General features: G+C 41.2%; 1 protein-coding gene and 1 long non-coding RNA gene across 8 annotated transcripts in view; one reads left to right on the top strand and one right to left on the bottom strand.

The window, feature by feature from the left end:
* LOC115018611 (vacuole membrane protein 1-like) overlaps window positions 1-12,153 on the top strand; it is a 56,743-nt gene extending 44,590 nt beyond the window's left edge. For 4 of the 7 annotated variants that reach the window (XM_029447687.1, XM_029447688.1, XM_029447684.1 and 1 more), the window contains one exon: window positions 8,125-8,547. In XM_029447687.1, the coding sequence (XP_029303547.1) occupies window positions 8,125-8,374 (250 nt within the window). In that variant the 3' untranslated portion in view covers window positions 8,375-8,547. Of the gene's footprint in view, window positions 1-8,124; window positions 8,548-9,452 lie in introns of those variants that run through there. The other 3 variants (XM_029447690.1, XM_029447689.1, XM_029447686.1) reach the window with 1 other exon arrangement.
* On the bottom strand, window positions 1,487-17,496 carry LOC115018612 (uncharacterized). The gene is made up of 3 exons (XR_003833407.1): window positions 17,340-17,496; window positions 16,838-16,938; window positions 1,487-2,782 (listed from the first exon to the last, which is right to left on the bottom strand). It is a non-coding gene; the product is annotated as an uncharacterized LOC115018612 (long non-coding RNA).
* Window positions 17,497-18,681: the final 1,185 nt, after the last annotated feature.

Raw genomic sequence — 18,681 nt, 5'->3', positions numbered from 1 at the left:
CTCTTCAAACAGTCAGACGCCTCACTTACAGCAGGATGACGGGATCACAGGCAAACAGGGCAAGACAGTGGGAGTGAGGGATGGAGTGGCGGGTCGCGGCCAACTCCCTTTTTATACAGCATCGTTAAGTTTAATGCGAGGCCCGGCGGGGCGTCCATTTTCTCATCTACCCCACTTCCATTCTGATTACCTTGGCCCACGAGCTCTGACAGAAATACGGAGGCAGTAACAGTCAGAGAGGTTTGACTTTGAGCCAAAAGGTCTTACCACAGCCATTTAGAATAATATTCAAGCGCTCAAGAAGACTTATTGTTCACATGGGCTACTGTAGGCCTATTTCTGCAGGTAATCGCACAATGAGGGACTCAGAAGGGGTACACAAAGATCTGAATGTAATAGTAGCTTTGATGAGTAAGTGTATATGTGTGTGTGTGAGAGACACACAGGTCTGGTGTCATATTATGTGCCTCTGGACAAGAGTGTGTGCGTGCCAGGACTTCCTGCTTTATTCATCCCTGATTCACTTGTTTTGGTCTCACACTAAACATGCTGATCGCTCATCAAATCATTCCCACCAATACTCAGGCCAAGATTATGACATTACTAATGTAGGATGGCAACTGGCTTGTATGTTGTTTTAGGACACAGTACGCCATTGATTCATTTTTAGAGCAGCTCATTTATCAGGGGAGCACAACCTGACCTTGAGCTCTTAATCAGCATCATCCACTGAAGAGTATTGTTTTGTGAGTCCCTTGAACATCGTAATGTGTGCTGTACTCTCACCAGTTGTCATGAGATTTGTGTCTTTTGTCTCTGTGTTGTGTGTGAGGAGTCATCCCAGACGGGACCTGAGTCAGAGGCCAGCCGGGCAGCCCCTCTCCCTCCCCACTCTGCCTCCGCCACACCTCGGTCAAAACACTCATGTTGTCCCCGATCAGCCCCGTTCACAACGGAGACAAGTATTTGAGAGGGGGGGGGGGGTTAGTAACGAGGGTTGTTTGTGGTCATTTCCCCCTACATATGCTCAGTATTGTCCTGTTATAGATCATCGGTGTTGGGCCTCATTCTGAAATTCAGGGCAGCCATAAATCTGAATTATAAAGAGGCTAGGGTTTTTTTGTTTTATCCCAGACATAAATCATTTGCTTCTTATTTTATTTTGTGTCAAACTTCAAAGATGCACTGCGAGTGCAATTTATTACTTTTACTAAATCTTAAGACTATACCGCTATGGGATCTTAAATCACATTCACACAACTTTATTGGGAAATGATGTTAGTTTTCTTTTTGCTAGATTTTCTAGAGTTCTTCAGTGTTCCAGCACAGGACGTACTGCAGCATACTGTCGCACACACATCAGGAACTTTGACTTGTCTGCATTGGGTGGATCCAAAGCACAACCTCTGCAGCATGTAAACTCAAAGGCTTATCCTGTATGTACAAATGATCAGAAAGTAAATCAGATAGCCAGAATCACTTTTGGCAATTTGACAATTTATTTGCTTCTGTCTTGTACAAACTTTGTTTAAAAAAGAAAAACCCAACATATTTAATTGACCTCGCTGCCTGTCTTTAGGCTGAACTCCTTGTTGTTTTGTAAAGCCGTCACTTATAGAGCAGCCATAGTAGAACATACAGTTTGGAAGTGGAAGATATACAGCGTGTTGTGGCTTTTGACAGATGCGTAGTAACCTATGTGGTTGACTGAGCAGCATGTCACAGTCTATATGAACAGACTGCTTACAGTCGCACAGTGTACTGTCAGGTCCCTGACATACATGTTGGTGCCACTGGCTGATCTGCTGTGTTGGATTAGTGACAGTCATTGAGTTAAAAGGACAGTAGAGCTTCAAACGTCTTAAGTTCTCATTTGTTCCAAGTGCCATTCCTTTTCCACTCTGTGACTTTGTTTCATGACGTTAAGTGTACATCTACGTAAGAGTATTAGAGCATAAGGGGGAAAAATGAGAGGAGGGAGATTTTTATATTTGTGTAGCATTTCAAGAATAAAGTAGAACTTTCAGTACACACACTAAACCTTCCTCATCTGATTTATTCTCATGCCTGGCACTAAAGTTCAACCTTAGTCTCAACATATTGATTTTATTCAGTTTTCTGAATTGCTGCAAAGTGTACATTTAAGTTAACATACATTAGGTGTGGTTATCCGCTTGTCATGAGATGTTCATTTGAAAAAAGGAAACCATAGATCCCATATAGCATGACACCACGGGATGGATAGAGACACTGGAGTAACCAGCGATGCCCTACACCTCTTCTTCTTCTGTTCTTCCATCGCCTCCTCATATTTCCAGCCTGCCTGTTGCTGCCGCTCTACAATCAGCAGTATGACTTGTCTGGATGTGTCTCCAGTCACATCTGACTCATTGAAAAACCCTTTCTCATCATTGCAAAGAGTGCAGGCCTGGTTACACAGTGACCCAGCAACTCTACTCACCTCCATACCCAGACCTAGAGGGTCTGTGTGGCCATGCCGACCTGAACCTGGGGGGGTCTTAAGGGTTGGAGGGCTGTTTTATGTGGCTGTCTGGGAAGTGAGAGGAATAATAGACTGCTATAATTGGTGCCCCCTGTTTTCCTGGCAGCACTGCAGGCACCCGAGAGGATAGCATGTGTCCGAGCTTTTGAACGTGTGTGTGCATGTGTGTGTGCCGGCTGTGGAGCAGAGATGTGATAAACACACTGGGCAAGGGGATCTCCGTTCAGGAGTGGGCTTCATGCTTTAGTGGTGAAGTCACTGGGAAAAAGCCCGGTTGATCTGGAGGAGGAACAGACACACACACACACACACCACACACACACACACACACACACACACACACACACACACACACACACACACACACACACACACACACACACACACACAGAGATATTACCTTACAGCATTTGCACGTGAATCCAAATGTTCCTCACAATAAAGTAAAACGCACTCCTCCTCCCATAATTTCATTATTTAACTATCCTAACACTTAATAAAATCTAATTGGAGCAGTAGTAATTCATCAAGCCATGAGCTGATAAAACTTAGTGAGTCAGAGGGTCGTTTTTTTGCACAGAGATAGTGTTGAGGTCAGACTTTCAGTACCTCAGGTCACAGCGCTGCCTAACCACAGTGTGTGTGTGCGTCTTGCGGCGTCTGCGCTGTTATGTTAGGTGTGAACTGTGGCCCGGTGGAGCATTGGGTAACACTAGCGATTGCCTAATCCAGTTGTTGTGATGATGTCGTAACCAGTTGGACCTGGCCAGGGTTTGGCTGTCATGTGTTCCCTTGTTCTCTATCACCCCCGCGTCAGGGCACGTGTGTGTGCGTGTTTTTTTTTACTTTTGTGAATTCATTATCATAAAGAACAAGTAATTGTACATTTTATGAGTGTGTGTGTATGTGTGTGTTGGAGTGCCACTGGAGGTGGCAGCCTTCAGAAGGGGCAGACAGGTCAAAGGTCTCCTCTGACTCACGGCCTGTGGAATTTAGTTTTCACAAAACGAACACAGGATGCCTAAACACGCTCCACACTCTGTGAACAGCAGCAGGAAATGATAGTTCATTAAAAAATGAGAAGCTGACATAGCACTCACAACTTCACCCCTTCACAGCACTAAAAGGCTGCAGGAAGTGGAGAGATGTGGGGTTTTCCCTCCATTTCTCCTTGTTTTGTCAAAGCTTATCTCCCACTCATTTCTTTCCTGATAACTGATCAAGTTAGCCTCTTGTCTTGGTCTCTTGGCCTTGTTTCTGACACTGGTAGTGCAGGTGAAGGGTATACAAGTGTTTGTACTCAATGCTGAAATAGCTTCAGTACAAAAATGTACATTTCCATCCCTCATGAGACCAGGTGTGTAGCTTTTGGTACCTAATTGTCATTTTTAAAGTTACAAATTTAGAGCAGAGAATAACCTGCAGCCCAGCAACAAGCATTGTACTATGACACAAACACATTATTTTATTATATATATATTACTCATTGTATATTACATATAAAAAATGTCCATTCTGAATTGTTTAGCAGACAAAGAGGATGAGCCCTTTTGTGCTGTAGTGGTCACAGAATTATTTTTGTCTTTATTATTCAGAAATATTTTTGTTTTTGTATAGATAAATATAATATTCATATTTATACTTTATACTGTGTGTGTGTGTGTGTGTGTGTGTGTGTGTGTGTGTGTGTGTGTGTGTGTGTGTGTGTAACTTCCTTATGAAAACAGAATAGCTCTTGTGAAATAAGTGCATCTGTGATTTAATGCTCTAATCTAAAATTAACTTTCCACTCACGGGCAACATTGTTGAATTACACACTGATCCAAATTGTCAAAACAGTTTTGTATTGTTCAATGATTTGGAAAAATGGAAAAAGTGATAGCATTGGAGGATGGTGGTGGCGATGTGTTTTCTCCTGTATCTCAGTGACAGCTGTTGATTTCAAAAGTATTGATCAAACAGTTTTGAGTCACTTTGACTTTATTCTCGGGTGAAGTGGTATTCCCCCTCTCACAGTCATTTTGCACTTAAATGTTACGGGCAGGAACAAAAACGTGTGTAACAGAAAATGTAAATGGACGTGAAATGGGTCTATTTTCTGTTTAATTTGAACTCATCTGTCCAAACAGTTTTATACTTGCATTAACAAAAACTCAGCTCTTCACACATGTCACATCACAGTCGTGTTAAACATTTTATACATGTTTATTTCTTTAAATACCTTTGTTACAATTTAGCATTTTAGCTTCTGTATATTACATCTGATACATCCATAAATACAATTGCATCTAATATGTCTTTGAGAGATTTACTGTTGACTGCTAAATTTCATACATTTTTAAAGATTGATTCATTTTGTGACTAAAGGGAAGTCACTCGATGGAGCGGCAATCATTTGCTCTTCATATGTTGAATCATTTGATGTTGAGTAAAAACTGTATCATAACACACACTGCTTATAGTTCAGAATATGTGCAGGTATATAAAATACACACAGTGTTGATAATAAGCCACAAATATTTACAGGGAATCATTTTTGTAACCCAGGAAAGTGAAGCATGCATGCATTTTGTACAGCTTCTGGAAGTAATTGAATCAATTTGAGAACAACTGTTATAAAGTTTGATAGGATCCACACATGCGGCTTTTATGGTTGTAAAACCACCTACGTTTGAAGACTTTTCATTATTGTTATTATTATCCATTTGAACTATCCCACATGTTGTCACTTTAGGAGAAGAAAGTGACAAGAGGAACCTTTTATTTATTTTGTTTTTTACATTTGACAATAAATGTGTTATGTCCATTTATATTTTTGGATACAGACCTACAAACATTTTAATTATCATAATAAATACATAAAACAACTATTAACTTTAATTAATACACAGCATTGATTCATGTGAAAATCCATCGTCAGTTTCTGTTCAGTTATTGCCTTATTACAAATTATGGGAAAATAAGTTTGAAGACAAAAACAATACTTAATGTCATTTTAGGCACATTTATGTCACAGCTATTGTCAGCCGATTAAATCAAATGAGAGACTATGATTTATTTTAATCATGACTAGTTCTGCACTTTATAGATTTATGTTTAACTAAATGATCAGCCAGAACATGCATGCTCTTATACAGAACTACTTAAAAACATGTTTTTTTTCTTGTTAGAAATAAGAGTTTCGAATTGAAAGTGTAAACATCAGACGTTCTGCTTTTAAATAGTTCTGCTCAAACAGATGTGTTTCCCTGTTTCTCGAGGCCAAAGTGTTCAAGAGCCTCAGCAAGTGAGGAGTTTTCTGTTAGTTTCACTTAAAGCACAGGATTTGAACAAACCAGTTGTTAATGTTTGTTCAGTACCTGCTGAGTAAATAGTTCAGGCTTATTGTTTGTCAAATTACATTTTATGACCGTGGTAAATTTCATCTTCTGGTTTTTCCCTCTCTTGCCTCGACACATCGAGAGCACACAGAACTCTATTTTAAATTTCAAAACTTTTACTTAACATTACAAACAACTTACTTACTTACTGTCCCACATAATGCTATGCATTACTTATATTTAATGCATGCACAAGTTAAACACATTTCTCATTTAATTCCAGTTAGAAGTACATTTTAAGAAAGATAATCTTGTGAACTTCTTTCTGTGAAAGACGTTCAGCTTCAGGTACTCACAGGTAAATTATGAACACGCTTACAGCAGAAATTCTTAAATCCGACAATTTCACAACACCTACTGCAGAAAGTGAAGATATATCCCCAAAAAGCACAAAATCAGCAGATTTTTAATGGAAAGACGGTGAGGCAGCCTGACTCTGAGGCATTAAAAATGTGTTTCAGACTACTAGCTTTGAGCTTCTTTGTTGGTGGATTTGCCCAGGCTCATGACTCAGTATTGCTCATCGTGTAGGAGATGATTCGCCCGCCATTTCTGAAAACTCTTTCCCTCACTCTTTGTCCTTGCCTGTTTACTTGAATCTGCTGAACTAGTGTATTTCCCCATGTGTTTTCTAATCGTTCTTTTTCTTCTGAAAAACTCATATTCTGCATTTAATCCAGGTTACATATATTTTTCAATTAGTTTTCTAAGTTTCTGTGTGTTTAGATGTTAGGAATTGTGTGATGTGGGGGATGGGAATAAGAGAGGCTTTGTTTCCCTCCAAAAAAAAAAGTCCTTGCTTGATTTTTGATACCGTGTGTCCTAACCATTTTCTATTGTGTAATTTAAACCGTGATCCATCTGTTAGACTTCCTGTCTACTTTGCCCATTCACATGTAGGATATCCATTACCTGGTATAAAGTTAATCATTACTAAACACCTTCCTTGTTATAAACTCAAATCATTTAACACAATCTGTCTTTTTAACATAGGTGTGTGTGTGGAGGTGGGGAGGGACGGAAATGACTTGCCTCCCTTAGAGAAAGTTATCAGCTATAAACTCAACCGTATGTGACATGACTGCCCACGCAAACCTGCCTTCAAATCTTTGATGTGTCTCTGAGCTTTGAGGATGCCTCCCCAACGTGAACAAAAGACGTATGAGTGGAACATAAGGAAGGTTTTAAACAATAGCTCAGGGGAAGTAATTGACTGTGTATAGCCACAAAAGAGAATAAGTGAAGGTCTTTAGTATTTATTTGTTTAGTGATTAATCACTAACTCCAGCCAAGGGATGGGCCACTCATTCGCTATTCTAGGGCATTCTCTGCAGTCTCTCACGTCTTTTTTTACTTTGAGTGTGTGTGTGTGTATGTGTGTAAGCGCGGGGGGGTTCAGTAGTGTGCTTGTAGTTGGTGGCTAAATCTTGTAAAGGGTTTCCTAATATGGGCTGTCTTACAGGAGTGCCCTCCCTCTGTGGGCCATCCCCCCAGATCTCAGCCAGTGATGACACAGCTCGGGTACGACTCACTTCCTCATTAATTGGCTGAAACCAGTTCTTACAGGAACCGCCTGTGATAAATGTGAGAGTTCTGAGAAGTCATTCATTTCTCCTCGCTGCAGCGGCAGAGGAGGCACTGCAGGGGAGTTGAACGAGTTCACTGTTGTGTGTGCGTGTGTCTGTGTGTGAGAGGAAGCCGAGTATGTGTGTGTGAGAGGAGAGGAGGAGAACAGAGCGGGAGAATGTGGGCGACTACTGCTGCTGCCGCGGCTGCTGTATGAGGACCAGCCAACTTTATTTATCTTTTTTATGTTATTTTCTTTTTCTTTTTCTTTTGACTTTTTTTGTTTTGTTTTTCAGCAGCACTGTTTTCCTTTAGCTGTGCTACAGTCTGTACTTAATTCTCAGGTTGTGTGTGTGTGTGCGTTTATGTGTTTGTGGGGATGAGCATTGAAGGGATCGCACTCGTTGCTCTCTCCGTCTTTCTCTCTTCTCGAAGAGAGGAAGCAGGGGAGAGCGACACTGTACAGGACACAGGACAGCATGCCTCCCTTTGTTGCTGCCCTTGGGCTGGTGAGTAACAATGACGTGACATGATTTGTTCCCCCCCTCTCTCCCCCCCCCCCATGCCTCCCCCCTCTCTCTCTTTCTCTCTTCTTCCTTCCCTCCCTCTTTCCCTCCTTTTCCTCTCTTCCTCCCACCTCTCTCTCTCTCGCTCGCTCTCTGTTGGTTGAGGCAGAGCTGTTCCACTGCTGGGTGCGGCACTGCAGAAGCCCTTCAGGGAGTACTTGGAGGCCCAGAAGGCCAAGCTGCACCATCACGCTGGAGAGGGGATCCCGACTGTAAGTACATGGGCCTCGGCCCCCCAGCTCACAGCCTCTATTCATTCACGTGTGCGCGCCAAGAAAAGAATGCGGCCCCCTTACTTTTGCCTCTTTCACTGCTTCTCCCTCCACTTTTTTTCCTGTCGCTTTCTTCTCTTTATCTAAGTACTCCTTTATATCTCTGACCCATTTTCTATTCTACAATTCTGTGTTCACCCTCTTTACCTGTACCATTTTCTTTTTAAACAGTTTCATATATATTTTTAAAACTAATTTCATGTTAATAAGAGAAATGTTGCTGTTGTAGGTTTGGCTGTAACCTGTAGTGCTACAGTAGATTACAGAGGCTTGTTTAGGGCCAGAATGACAGAGTAGGTTAGCGCTGCACTGGGCGGGCTGGAGGGGAGGGGGAGGAGGAGAGGGGCCAGTGTGGGGTCTGGCTCCACTCGCTGTATTGAACTGTACTACTGTAGCATGGGGCGTGCTGACTCATGCTCCATCTTACCAATTGGGAGTGTGTGTGTGAGTGTGGTCACTCCCCTATGTGTCACACACACACACTTGCACTCGGTGCCCCGCCTGAACCCAGCGCTGACTGTAGACCGGGGCGGGGGCCCCCCCTCCGCCACTGACAATCCATCAAAACCCCCTGTCTAGAACAAAAAGAGCCAGTTGAAGCTGGAGCCTATTTCTTTTTCAAAGCTTTTTCCCCTCCTCTAGATTTCTCACTTTCTCTCTTGATTCATTGAAAACGATTTTTTCTTTTTTTCTTATTCTATTACTGGGAAGGAAAAAAGAGGATAAACTTTGAGTTGCACAAGGACAGATTAGGCATTTCTAGAACAATGTTCCTTTTTTCTTGTAACTTGAGCCTGCTGCAGTTACAAGAGAGAAGCGAGGCAATTTAACTTGGTGGAGGCAGGCTGCAGGCTGGGGTCAGTGGGGGCGTTGGGAGGAAGGACGGTGGGGGCTGCCGCGTGTTTTATTACCCCTGATCTCTATCTGTCCTGCACATGGAGCTGGATCCCCACCTAGCCTACAGCATCAGGAGCAGAGGGGATAGCAGGGTGTGGGGTGAAGGGGGGGGGGCTCAACTTACTGACCGAGCTCCTCTCTCTCTTTCTCTGTCTCTGTCTCTGTCTCTGTCTCTCTCTCTCTCTCTCTCTCTCTCTCTCTCTCTCTCTCTCTCTCTCTCTCTCTCTCTCTCTCTCTCTCTCTCTGTTCTTACTGTGGTTCCTGGCAGGAGGAGAGCTGGCTGCCGTGGCTCTTTGAGAAGGTTGTGGTCATCATGGTATGCTTCTTTGTCTGCTCCATTGTCAACTCCATGGCCCAGAGCTACGGCAAGCGCAAGCAGCAGGAGAAACACTCGGAGGGCAAAACGGAGTGAAGGCCAGATAGTGATCACAGCGAAGCATCAACTTCAGAAGCACCCCCAATCCCTTTACTCATTTCAGCTGATAACCCACCATTATAAAAGCACAGCCGGCATCTAGTTTCTCTCTCGATATTGTAACGACATGTGTGTGTTGAACTTGGACTTCCATTAACTTGCTTTGGAAGGTTTTGCATTTGGTAGTGATTTCCGCAATTGTAAGGTAGGTGCTTGTTGGGATGCATGTGCGTGAGCTGTTTAAGCGTTCGTGTCGGAGCTCGTGAGAATAGGCAATAATTCTCCTCAGTGAGGCCTTAAGCTGCACTAGAAGAACCATGAAGTCTTATATGTCCGTGGAGTCACGTATTTTAATAAGCTAGAATTTAAACTTTTGATGATGTGGTGAGTGTTCTGTAAAAGAAGCGCTAAGTTATTTGTTCAATAACCTAATTACTTATTATCTGGCTTATTAATACGATTTTCTGTACTCATTACTTTAGTGTGGAGTCGTTGTGCAGTATTGGTTGTTAAATAAGACTGATGATAAGACTGTAAATGATTGTGTCCTCTTCATCTCATTTCTACATATTGTAGAGCTTTAAGTAAGTTGTTGTTAATGAATGTTTCACGGTGCTTTAGATGACCATTTCTTCTATTGTGTGTGCAGTAAAGCTCATCAAGGTACTTTTGGATGAGGAATGATAAATCAGCCATGAATCACCCTGCTGGTCCCTTTGTCTGCCCTTATTGTTCTGCTTCCAGGAAGAGAGCACATGAGTCAGCCCGGGGGCTACTTTACCAGATGCAGCCATATATTGAATCAGATCTACGACTATGTGCGCGTGCCTGCGTGTGAGACGGGGAGCGGGAGGGAGATAGCCGTTTGTGTGGCTGCTACATTTGTTGCTCTCCCTTTTATCTTTTATGGATTAAAGCAGACTGTGCTCCACTAATAGACTAGGGTTGCCTGGAAGTCTTAGTATAGCAGATAGTAGCTGCTCCTTTAACTCAGAGACAGTCTGTGTCATGGTAAGTGTTTTTCTTTGTCTCCACTTGTCCACAGAGCTTTTTTTTTTTTTTTACCTCCGATGATTACAGCAAGATCATGTTTGCCATTACATCTCCTAAAACAAAAAAGCATTTGATATGATAATTCTTTGCTCGTGGATAATGCAGCTGGCTCTCGGTATATGCAGTACCTTCTTTTCTTTTTTTTCTCCATAATTGCCGGAGAAATGTGCTATTTTCTTCTGTACCGCTGCTGTGCTACGCTGGACTGAGCACAGTGGGCGCTAGAGCAAGCAGGAGGGAGAGAAAAAAAAAACCTCAAGCGCACAGTGAAAAGCGTCTGTGCCGCTACCTTAGCTGAACCCTCGAATGAACTCGTTGCACTGCCCCAGTCACAGAGCCAGGAGACGAATCACTCGAGTAGATTCAAAACAGAGGGGCACTGTTGAGCAGGCTGAACCCTGCGCTCTGCAGCAGCTCTAGTCAGAACATTCACATCTCCTCTTTTCTCCTGTCATGGTAAGTCGGATCAGGATTCTTTTTTTTATTCTTTTTTATCATTGTCGTTTCTGTACATGCGTTCGTCTCAGTCACTCTCTCGGTCTGTCAGATAGCTTATCAGACTGGTGTTGGCTGTTAAGATTGCAAGGCGACAACAGTCTGTAGGCTGTCTGACATTTCGGGCTCTTTCATCTGACCAGCATCCTGTTTTGTCTTCCTTCTGTTATTGCCATTTATCAGTTAGCATCAGTTCCCATTTAGAGGTGTGTGCTGCGATGTCACTTCCCTTTTATCCCAACCGCTTGTGAAACGTGGGTCTATTGTTTATTTCCTCCATGCTGACGTCTGTGAGGGTTTCTATGTGGTTTTATGTGGGGAACTGTGATTTTGCATGTTTGCAAATGCAGATGTAGTGATGTTTATAGCGTACTTCTGTATATGTGTACGTGTGTGTGTGTGTGTGTGTGTGTGAGTTGGCTCTGTCCTCTTGATTTTCCAGAGAATCCAGACAGTACACACCTTATTGCAACACATCACATTGTGACACCCAGTGCTAGGTATGGTACACGCCGTGCTCACCCAGCTCTCTCCTTCCCTTTTACACTTCCCTCTTCTCTTCAACTGCGAACTTTCTTCTGTTGCTCAACACACACTTTTTTGTAGGAGGCTGCATTTTATTGGAACAACTCTCTTGAGGGGGTGTTCTTTTGCCGCAAAGCCTCAGTTTTATTTTAGGTTCTTTTTATTTTCTAGAACACAGCAAAAGGGTAATACTTTTTCCTGGTCATAAAAGCAAAATCCTTGGATAACACTGGAATGGCTCGCTGGCTTAGAGAGTGTTTTTCTTGGCAGTTTCAGGATGTCCTGTTCCATAAGGGAGCCCCCTTTTGGCATGCCTTTCTGAATGTGTGGGTGCATTTGTCTAGAAATTCTGTTTATATTTCGATGTGTAAGTGCCTCTATTTCCTGTCTAATTAATTGCTGTACCTGAGTTATTTTAAAAGTATGTATGTAGTGTTTCTTTTCATGTGCTTTCAATATAAATAAAGTCTGTTGAAAAGAGGATCGGTGTTCTGTTCTTTATGTGATAAGTCTTGACTACGCTGGGCCTCCGAAGAATCTCACATGTCAGCCGAGAAAGAGGGTCAAGAAGGATTCTGAGTCCATCACAACTCCGATTTCCCCGTCTAATGTTTCACATCCAAATGGTTATCACATTACTGATTTGCTCTCTCCACACTGACATCATCTCCATTTCAGATTCCAAGTTAAGCCTTTGCTGTGAGTTGTGAATATAGCTACACTTAATGCTTTTGTGAGAAAATAAAGTTTTATTTAAACTCAACACTCTCACCATGAACTAGAATTTGTACTAGTATTGATTAATAATAATAAAGTGAAACATTTAATGGGAAGAGTGTTTTGTTACAAAATTATTCTACAATTTGAAAAGAAGAAAAGCGTGTTATAATGTTTACGATGACCTACATTTGGGTAACTTGATGAAACTAATGAAAGAATATATTAATAATACAAACAATATAAGGATTTAAAATATATGAAAACATTTTATGATGGTATGATTCAGGTATTTTTGAATTCAGGTCTCTGTGGTTATAAATTTAATAAAAGAAAGAAAAGGAAAGACAACAGGAACCTGACGTCGATGTGTGCGATTCATCTTGTGTCCTGAGGTCAGATGTGCAACCTGTGCTGAGAGACCCCTGTTGAGAGAAGTCCTGTTCCCAGAGCAGCCACACCCTGAGCACCACGAAGACGACTGTTTCCACCCACCCCACCCCACCCCACCCCACCCTGCCCCGCGGCTCCGGCTGAAAACCCAACATGCAAATCCTGCCTGTTCAAACAGGCTGGGGGACTTGTATTCAAATAATGACACTGCTTTTGTCCTTCCTCTCTTTCTCTCTCTCTGTTCTCTCCATATGCTTTACATATACCACAGTTGAAACCGGTGGATCTGGTTTAATTTCTGACCCTCTCACCCCCACACACACACACACCACCTCCCTCACTGTCACTCACTTTGCAGTGTATTCCCCTCCCTGTCAGCAGGCTAACCACCAAGGGATGCTGAAATATCACTGACTTCATCCACCACCCACTAGCCCACTCTGCATTTGGTTATCAACTTAGTTCCTTTCACACTCTGTCTCATCACATTATGCTGACCAAGTGGATTATTTTCCTTTCTTTTTTTTAATTCAAAATCACATTAAGGTCATTTATTTTTGTGAGTAGCAGTCGGGGTCAGATCGGAAGGGTACAGAGAAAGATTCTTACTAAAGAAAAGTTACAGTTTACGGGTACATCACCCAGGATTACACAACGTTTTTTAAACGCAGGACACAACATTTTTACAATGAGAGAAGATACAGTATCAAAGTGTAACAGGACAAAACAATACTACAATAATTCAATAATACAATCATATATTGTCTTTCAACAGAATCGTGAGGATCAAATCATAATTATGGAGATATCAAGAGACGTCGTCTACATTTATAATAACAAGCACGTACTAAATTTCTCAGAAAATATGATGTGAAATATTTTAATAACAGGGAATTTTATTTGAAGATTGCGTTTTTCTTTCGACACACTTTACAGAACCACTCAGTTCAATGAGAAGGACAAACTGGGACAACGCCTGTGTGCCTACACCTAAAGAGTCTGCTTAGATAAACCAAACTATTGTCTTAATCTGATTTATTTTTACTCTATAACTTCACTTCAATCTGTTATCTTCATTTTGCACTTAAGTTCTTACTTACATGAGAAAATACTAGTATTTCATTCACACAGGAGTATACAAAAGTAGGCTAGCTTGATAGCATGTGGTTATTTCATATGGACTTTATATTTATTGAATTTCCAGAAAACATGCTAAATCGTGATACAAATCATTATCGAGATATTAAATGACATGTATCGGGATAGAGAATTTTGGCCATATCGCCCAGCCCAAGAGGAGAAAACTAAAATAAATAAAAGTCAGCTTTGTGTGTGTGGACACACATGTTTATATGTGCATACACACATCATAACTGTAGTTACTGTAAAGCCCCGGCTCCAAAAGCCTTTGTTTCCTTTATTGTGGCTTTGGCATGCCAACATCAAACAAGCTTATCAGCAGCTTCAGGCTCTTCATAATTCACTCCACCTGAGAGGAGACATATTATTGCTCTCATTTGAATTAGATCACAAGGTCGATCCAGAGGGATTGAGTGTCTAACTAAACGTATCAGCAGGCACTTGGCTGGCCTCTGTTGTATGATTTACAATGATTTAAATATATCATTCAAAGCGTTACTATCTAATGATGTACTGTTTCTCAGACTGAATGTGACACAACAAAACTCATCTCCCTGCACTGTGTTCAACTCAGTGATGTGTTGGTATTTTAACAGAGCTTTAGTTAGGCAGGAGCATCTGCTGTTGCTGCCCACTAAGTGCCAACATGGCAGGCTGCTTAATGGCTGGTGCCAGGTGGCAATGCCGGGGCATCGTGACGAAACACGCACATCTGAAGCTCTTCCGCCGCCTTTTTCTTAAGGCGTCAACACTCCTATCCAAGTAAGGTTGTGCGTTGGTTGTTGGAGTTTGATGTGAAAGGATGTCGCTGAGTAAACCTTCAGAATTCTTCACATCTGACAGTATGGACTCCTACGCAGCACATTTTATCCTCAGGCGCAGAGTGCAGTTTAAACACAGCTTTACATGTCAAAGCTGGTTTCTGTGTCATGACATGATGCCATCTCAGAAATATTACTCAGGAATGTCCCACAATGCCTTCCAAGCATACCAATGCTGGGAATGTATGGTCTGCCCTTTCTGTTGCACATGCAAATTAAGCAACACTGCAATTAACCGGAATAGATGCATATTTGTATGCATACAAAGGGTTATTATGGGTTATAGGGTTATTATGCTTCGTAAGGTGCACTGGAGACACGTAGAACACCATGATTTATTAAAGGGTGTAGGAAATGCTAATAGAATAGTCAGTTAAATAGAACCTCATCCTGCTGACGGCGTTAGAGGAAGTCAGGGGATCAGTAACTCAACTTTATTTATATAGCTTTCATACAAACGTGCAGCTCAAAGTGCTTCACATGCCTGGATTAAAAAACAGACAAAAAAAGAGAAAAAGAGATTTTGCGATAAATTACAATAAAACAATAAAATGTTGAAAATAAATCAGATAAACACCAGGGATGAAAATAATATAAAAACCATGACATAACTAAGGCTATAACATTGCTCCAAATTAAAATTAAAAGCCAGATAAAAAAAGAAAATCTTTAATTTCCTTTTAAAAATAGCGACTTAGCTTGCTAACATCCAGAGTCAGTGAGTATAGGAGCTCACCGGTGCTTTTATGGGACACATAAGGAACAGTTAAAAGAAAAGTGGTGGAGGACCTTAGTGAGCTGCAACATAAAATGGAAGAAGATCTCTGATGTGGGGAGGAGCAAGGCCATTTAAAGTTTTATAAACTTTCAAATAAAATCTTTAACATTCAAAAGTGGTTGAAACAGTTCACTAAAAACCAAAACTGTCAACCTCATGGTGGCACAAGAGAAAAAGGTCAGGGGGTTCACTAGAATCAGTAGGATATTAGTATGCACAGTTAGCATTTTAAAGTGCATGTTAAAGGGACAAGTTCAACATTTTGGGAAATATGAAATGGATCAGTACACCCCTGGTTGCTTTAAGTCCTTCAGGACCAAAGAATAAAAACTTCTATCAGACACACCACAGTATCCTCTGTGTCTAAAGACTGGCATCAGAAACATATGACATTACTATTACCAACTTAAGCTTTCAGCCTTCATGGCATCGCAATCAGAGCTAATTTTAGTCCCGTCCACATACTCTGCATGAGGTCTGTTTACCGCATGCAGCGTGGTTGTATGCAGCATGCCCATCAACGTGCTGCAAACAACCACAAAGAGCAAACAAAACCAGACACATCCATGCCAGACTACACAACAAACACACTGTGCTCACCAGCTCTTCTGCACTGACACTCCACCTGAGGACTTTTACTGCAAAACAGCCGCACCAGAAATACTTTAAACTTTTTTTCAACTTTTTATGTTACATCTTTGATTGCTGCCAACAGATGAGCAGCATCTGTGATAATCACCATGCCTGTCCTTTACCTCCTCAGAACCAACATCCTCTCAATACCAAACAGGGAACACTTTTCAGAGGAGACCCACATTTTCAGTGATGTGGCAGGAAAATTAGGAAAAGTCATGATAAAAATGAATTTATCATGACATTAATCATGACACAAAGAAAGTTTCATGTTTTATTTTTGAGCATTCCTTTTTTCAATCACAAATGGGCATCCATAGAGGACCTATTACCACAAAATCACTGCAAACATTTCAGCTGAACGTCATCATTTTAAAGATCATTCTCTTATTCCAAACTGCTGTTCAGAAATCAATGGCAAAAAAGCAAACGTATAAGGTTATGCCGATAAGCTTCAATTCCACTTCTGCTGCTTAACTTATTCACCTCTCCTGCTTTGAGGCATTGTGTTGGATTAGACATTTCAGTTAAAATGGCCAAAGTCCAGCACAGCTGACCTGATGTGTATATTATGACTGGGCCTGTGTGCAAAATATACATAATATGCAAAGGTTACAGGGACTATAAGCTTCAATATCTGGCCTTTAAAATTAACTTTGCAACCCAAAATATCCCCCCCTCACCTCCTACAGGGTGTTCCAGTAACGTTTGCTGTCACTGTCACTAGATGTTGCTGATCAGGTCATTGACGTCATCTGAGGCTGCTGTACAGTTAACCTGACACCTGCCAGTGCAACAGCAGAGTATCAGGTCATTGTAAAAACTGATATGGTACTTTTCTGAAGTTATTGGTACTTATTGTTCACATAAAGAACATTGACATTACACAAGTCTCTGTCCTGCAGTAAACACCAGCAAGAAAAACAAAAATCATATCAAGTTGCTGACAGCTTTCACCCTCCGTTTTAAATTAATGACCTTCCATATCGACAAAGTCCAAACATGAGAGCACAATGCAGTCAGTTGATATGCAAAGTGATTTTGAATGATCACAATACCGACCTCAAGTCATCACACAGACCCACAACAGAGCTCTGAGACTTTCTAACAGTGAGTATGTTCTTTTGTCAACATAAACAAAGCTAAACAAAACAGAGAACACACACAGAAAACGTATTTTCTTACCCGGTGCAGCTGGTTTTGATCACCGGGCAATCAAAGTAAAACAAACTATCAGATGGAAGTGAGGCAGCGCTCAAAGTAACCCTGCCCTGCAGGGGGAGAGAGCTTTCAGGCAGACCCCCACAATAAAAGACGCTGTGGTCGAGAATGACCTTCTAGCTCCTCCACTGACGACCTAGTGGGAACTTAATCTGTAATCACTGTCACTTTTACTGAATTATGACTGGGATCAAATATGGTTTAACCTTTCAAAGACTTTTTTAAGAAGAATCTCATCAATACTTATGTCGTGCTGCAGCTGGGACGCCCTGCTGACTGCTTTCAGCATCAGCTGTATTAAAGGAAAGCAGCATGAAGGGATGAAACTAATTTAATATGCACTTCCAAACGCTTTCCTGTTCACCCCATTTTCATTATCAGTAAATCATACCCTTAGATTTACAAAACAACTGACCTAAAGAGAGGAACTGTTTTCCCCATATCATTGTGAAAATCCTACAGATGACTTATTTTGTGATATTTGAAATGTAAATATTTATTGTTGTGCTGCCACAGCAAGTCATCTGCTGTTATTTGATACGAGTGTGTCCTCCCTGTACTGAATCAACTTTTTAAAGTCCCCCTTCACTCAAAAATGTGTTTTGCTCATTGCAACTTCACTTGGATGTTTTAGCGTCACTATGCACAATGGTGTGCAGAGTTTGACACTAGACGGCTATTTTCACATTCATCTACAACGAGGGAAAGTTTCTCTGCACTCACCTTAAACATGGAGCAGGATTTTGTGACATCACAAGTTTAGAAGCCAATCGGTGTGTGATGTGGAAACCTGAAACGTTCAGTGCACATTTACTGCTGAGTACATGTCTGAAAGGTTTGTACATTTGAACGTTTTTTCAATAAAGATTTGTTTTAAGTATATATGTATATATATATATATATATATATATATATACATATATATATACACTGAGGGAAAGGACTTTGCAGTGAAGCTGGAGACATCTTGGGTTCAGCAGTTAAACTGTAAGATTATGTGTTTGGTGTGCTTTTAAGTAGTTTCATTATTATTCAAAGACAAAGAGTATTTTTATATTTCTTAAAAATGTCATTAATAAAAAGCTAGATGGAAAATAATTGCAATGTTTCTGATATTAACACACTCAGTTGGGAATCAGCTGATGTGCATTGAGCTGGAAAAACACAGACTTTTAAGATAAAATGTATAAAAATATTTCCTTACAAAATATGAAAAGCAAAGATGTGAAGCATTGAATAGGCTGAAACAAAGGACACACATTTTCTTCCCCTTTACATTTTTGAATTGGCTCTGAACTCATAGGCA

The sequence above is a fragment of the Cottoperca gobio genome, chromosome 14 (assembly GCF_900634415.1).
Source record: "Cottoperca gobio chromosome 14, fCotGob3.1, whole genome shotgun sequence".
NCBI lineage: Eukaryota > Metazoa > Chordata > Actinopteri > Perciformes > Bovichtidae > Cottoperca > Cottoperca gobio.
The sequence above is the reverse complement of the archived record's forward strand: the minus strand, read 5'-3'. Positions and strand labels throughout refer to the sequence as shown.